At 34.7% G+C, this 5,497-nt stretch overlaps 1 protein-coding gene across 2 annotated transcripts in view; it reads right to left on the bottom strand.

The window, feature by feature from the left end:
* LOC142349626 (uncharacterized) overlaps nt 1-4,989 on the bottom strand; it is a 36,175-nt gene extending 31,186 nt beyond the window's left edge. For both annotated transcript variants that reach the window (XM_075401325.1, XM_075401326.1), the window contains exons 1-2: nt 4,908-4,989; nt 1,185-1,299 (exon numbers count right to left, since the gene is read on the bottom strand). In XM_075401325.1, coding sequence (XP_075257440.1) covers nt 1,185-1,299; nt 4,908-4,962 — 170 coding nt within the window. In that variant the 5' untranslated portion in view covers nt 4,963-4,989. The remainder of the gene's footprint in view (nt 1-1,184; nt 1,300-4,907) is intronic.
* Between the last annotated feature and the right edge of the window lie 508 nt (nt 4,990-5,497).

Genomic DNA, 5,497 nt, shown 5'->3' with positions numbered 1-5,497 from the left:
AGTCTTAATATCTTAAGCAAGAGCTCGTTAAGAGCTTACGGAAACACTTTGTCGGAGCCATCAAAACTTTAGTTTTTCTCTGAAAACATGATCTATGTTCTTTGGGCCTCATGTTAATTCAATTAAGTTTTTCAATAGCTGTGTTTTTTTAAGAAATCATAGTGGGCTAACTCTAACATTAAAAAACAAACAAGAGCTAAACAATTTAAATTACTCAGTGCGCCAATACAACCCTTGAATCTTTTTGTTAGAAAAATTCACAAAGGTCACGATAAAATAATAACTATCATTGCTCTGGTTGCGGCCTATTGTTAAAGCGTGTCCTTGTTCCAAATTTTTCGCAAAGGTTTTTCTTGCAAAAAATTAAGATATTGATTAAAAAGTTTTAACACTAGACCATTTTCCTAGGAGCCTGAATTAACATTAGATCTGACTCATTCGACTGTACAAAATTTTATATAGGAAGTCCTAATATCTGCACTTCAGATAAATTTGAACAGAGTGTGCTAAACAAGCATATGTGGTGCCATTTTGCATTAAGAATAGCTCCATTTTGAAAATTTGAGATTGAAAGTCAGAAAGTCAGATCAAACAATTTAGCATGCCTCCAACATCTGCAAAGGTATGAGCATTATCTCTTTCGTTAACAGTTTTGGTTTTTTTTTAAAAAATAAACTAATTGCAATTTGATCAAAAGATTTTAAAAAAATTGTGCAAAAAACTACGAAAATCAGTCGAATGTTCATTCAAATTAAAACCTCGATATTTCCAAATTAAAACCACGATATTCTCTTGAACATATTTTTCGAAAACATGTTCTCGACAATAAAGTCCACGCCTGATGAACTTTCTAATGATATCACTTCCAACTCTCTACCATGAACATATCGGTCGGCAAAAATTGACTGAACAAAAGAAAACCGACTGAGCATATAGTTCCCCACTAATGTAGGATCAGGACAGCAATGTATCTATTTCTCATACACAACAGAATAGTACTCTGTGGACCGTGAAATTACTTGTGTTAAGTAGAAAATTAAACTGATTGATTATGACATCTCGTACACAAAAATTGAAACACCAAAACTCCTTGGTAAATCGCAATAAGATCTTATCAAAATCAATCTAGAAAGTATGTAGACAACTCATAGAAAAATGTCTGAAATTAAGAATGTCTGACTAACCTGAATTTGCTACATTGCTGTCCAATTGGATCATTGCTATCTGGCAACACAAAATCCAGAGATTCGCGCTTCTCGCCTCTGGAACTTCCTCCAGCACATTGTACAATTTGCAAGCCTAAATTAAGTTCAACTCTTCCGTTTAAAACGCTAGTTTGAATCGGGAATCTAATAAATCTAATGGCCTGCGACTGGACAATATCGCCAAAAAAGAACCCCCACATTCTTTTTGTTCGTCCTGAATTATCTATTATTTTCATCGCAGTTGCGATAATTAATGTCATGAAAACAAGGACGAATTAAAAAATATATGGATTCTATTCTTGTTCATGCGTGGGTCATTAGATTGAACACAATCCGGATTCCATTATATGCTACCGCCCTGTCAAATTATTTCAAAAACATAAGTTATGGTTTTGAAAGCATTAAACCAGGCGCAACTTTATGCCATCTATGACTTTTTTCGAAAAGTCTTCGAAAATCAAGTAAATTAAGCCTGTGAACTAAGTGCATTACTAATTTTTGACCCGGAACAGAAATTTTATCGACTTCGTTTCAATCGATTGATGACAGAATACATTGAGTGTTTAGTTAAATATTAATTTATGTTATCAAAGTTTTTCCAAAGGTTGTAATTATTTGAATTTTTAATTTTAATCTTTGAGCTTTTAGGTTTTTATTACACTATTATTCTATAGCTCAAAACAATTTAACGTTTAATATTAAACCTTTAGATCACCATTTCAAAATTAGCATCAGCTCAAATGTGATTGCGGTAGACTGGATTGAAATGAGGTTGGACCTAACTATAACGTGTGTGCAAGAACGATGCTCTAGTGCACTTCAGTTACAAGCTGACCGTACTAATTCAAACATTTTCCGTTGGCTAGGTTTCAAATCTTGCCATTCGGAAACCTTACGCTTGGAGAGTTATCTGTCAAATCGCTCTGAAGAAAAACATTCAAATTGAGACAAACGAGCTTGAATATGATCGTTGAAGTCAAAAATCAGTTGGCATTTTTCTTTGCAGCGCTGTTAGTTCATTGCTGACTTTTATTTAGTAACCTGCTATATTTTTGAGGTCCTCATTTTTCCACTATTTTAAAGTCTTTTTTAGTTGTATGAATATCAAGATTGCTTATATCTTAAGCAAACGTTCTGAGGGATGTTCACTAAAATTTCAATTTCGCCGCAAAGATAAAAGGGAAACAGCGAGAAGGGCTAAATTTTCAATTATTTCTATTATTCAGAGCTTCCCAGGCTGAGGCGTGCAGCCAAAAATGTCCTGATCAGGACATTTCGAGCACACAACCGACCATTTAGCTCTCGAAATTACAAAAAAAATTCGAGCTCATGAGCGCACTTGATCTGATGCGGATTCGAGAGCGCTTGAGTCTAATCATAACGTATTTCGAGCGCACTCGATTTTGATCATAAACGCTTTCGAGCACGCTTTAGTCTGATGATAAACGGCTTCATAAACTGTTCGGGCGCAACTGGGTCTGATTACAAATGGTTTCAGTGCAACTGGGTCTTATCCGAAACGATTTCTATCGCAAGTGGGTCTGATCATAGACCATTCCGAGCGCATCATTTTTTTCAATTTTTTGCATTTCTGTACTGGGAGATGCTGGCTCTGCCAAGACGCAAGAACAATAAAAGAGCCTTCTAATTAAACATGCATCTGAAGCGTGATGTTGTGGAAAACGTTTTAAGTTCATACGTTGAGTCAGAAATTTTCGATAACGTTGGGGTACACAAAGGACCTTTGTACCAAATTTAGCTATCTGAGTTGACTTTGTGGAATTATTATCTGTTCAGTTAGAGAAACTAAAACTCCGTCTGAGACAAAGTCAGTTGGTCACACTTCCCTTTTTTTCTGGTCAACATATTTCATTCTTATTAATATAATCGTACAATTTCGTGCTGCGAAATTCTCATTGGCTTAAGCAGAATTTTAATTGTTTTGCACCACATATTAAGATCATTTCTTATATAATTATGCCCAGCAACTAAACTGATAACTTTGTCCGGGTTAGTTTTATTTTCAGTCAGTTAACACATACTTAAGCATATACTGCTGTTTTCCCGATAGTCCTACATGGATAAGCTTTTCCGCTGCTTGAAAGTCGATTTTTTTATAGGATTCTTGTACCAGAATTCTGTGATTACCGGCAAATAATTGAAAAAAAATGAACTTGTACGATTATCGAGAAGAAAAGATATCACAATTTCTGTGATAAAAAAATCATTTGCATAATTTTAATGGCAATAACAATAATTAAGCTCAAAAAGTGAATAGCCATTACTTTTGCTCAATGGCCATTAAGTTTTCCAATTATTCTTTTTTGTTATCCGAAAATGTTGACCTATAATAATTTTTGACCTTCTATTTCTACCGAGATATACATGCCCTGATTGAAGCGCTCTGCAATGATCAGACAACTTAAAGAAGCACAGTGAAAGCTGAGGTGGGTTCATATTACAGGATGTGATCAAAATCTAGATCAAATCTTTTTTCGAACGAGCTAGAGTCTGATCAGCCGAGGTGACAAATTTGTTATGCTCGAACAACTGTGAGCTATTGTTGGAGGCATAGGTCCAAAGAAAAGGGATAGATTGGTCAGAAAGGTACAACATTGTCAGTTTTGCGTACGCAAAGAGAAGTGCGAAATTTATTTCCAGTTTTTGAAATTTTCATTTTTCACTGTACTCAGACTTCGAAAACAATGCGAACACTGCAAATGACTTAAAATTCTGTAAAATTTAACTCTCGTACGGTTTTTAGTGATTGATTTCTACTGAACTGGGAAAAAGCAGTCTGGAAAAATGACTGGACCAAATAGTGGCTCAACTTGGTCTTGTGCTTCCAAGATTCAGTACTGCGAAATGAGGGTTACGATGGAATCTTCCTGTTTTAGCTATGATATTTCATGACACCAAGGTGAGGGTTTTGTAAATCCGACAACAGGGTGTGAACAACAAGTGTCACCAGATACGGTAACTTGTATGTTCAAAAACCAGGATGTTGATGATCATTCACACTCAAAAAGGTGTAGTGTTCAAAATGTTAATGCAAAAGGCATAATATTACTACAATTGAAGAAAACCTTTTAATAGTAAAAATAAAATTGCCCATATTCTTTTGTTGTCACATTAAAAAAAAGATTAATATTCTCTAAATCACTAATGGGATAGGAAATGGGCCAGGTCCGGGTTGCTCTGGTATTAGTCATTGTAATATGTAGCCTAAAGTTTTGGGATATATACAAGGAGTGAATAAAAAATTGCGCAAACAGTTATTTGAATGCAGCAAACGAGTAATATTGTTACTAGCAAATTTATGCTCAAATTGCAATGTCTAATTCTAATTGAGTTTATTTCACATATACATATTTAAAATGTATTGTCTATATAAAAATGAGCTTAAGTTTAATCCTGGCTGATTATTGTCTGGATGGCTCTACCTGCAACGGGTAAAACGAGGTGAAAGCTAGCAATACAGACTAAAAAACTAGCATAAAAACCTGTTTATGGTTTTTTTGTCCGGATGGGTTTGATCATAAACGAGCACCTCAAACTGGACGACCTTAACCGTAAATGATAACTGGAAAACTTGTGTGATGGGCAGATAGGGTGTTAAAAGTATGCGAAAAAAATGTGCGTATGTAAATGAATGTGCAATAAAAGAGACGTGAAGACATTGTATTAATTGTCATAAACTACCTGAGAGATGAGCGAAGATAATCGCTTTGATAACGCTGAACTTGAAAGCGCTCATTATATATCGGAGTGTGATTTAAATAGTCGGTCTATTTAGTTATGTTATTTAGTTTTGTGTTTGTTTTGAAACACTGACAAGGTCAGGCTAAGGACAGATAAACAATGGAGAAACAATAAAATATTTGCTCGAACTCGTTCAGAAACTGGACTTGTTTTATGTATTGCTGAAAACCTGGAGCAGAGATGGCGTCTAATTTTTACCAAAATTTTCGAAATTTGCAAAATCAGGCAGTTTTTAAAATCCCGCAGTTGTTTTCAATACAGCTTCCGATGTTCTGAAACCTATGTTAAACTTTAGACGCATCTTACTTGATTCTCTCTATATCTTTCTCACACACATACACATACACCGACTCACTGTCCTAGTTTTTGCTCATTTCTAACAGTTGTGCTGGTTTTTGCATTATATTTTCAACTTATGGCTAATCCAGGCATAAGTTGTATTCAAGTTGAATTGAGTTAAAAACTGCACTCTCATGAAATTTTCATGAAATTTTTATCCATATTGATCAAAAATCAATTATTTCATAAGA

The sequence above is a fragment of the Convolutriloba macropyga genome, chromosome 11 (assembly GCF_964194025.1).
Source record: "Convolutriloba macropyga chromosome 11, txConMacr16.3, whole genome shotgun sequence".
In the NCBI taxonomy this organism is placed as follows: Eukaryota; Metazoa; Xenacoelomorpha; order Acoela; family Convolutidae; genus Convolutriloba; species Convolutriloba macropyga.
This window is presented reverse-complemented; position numbering and strand designations above follow the sequence as displayed.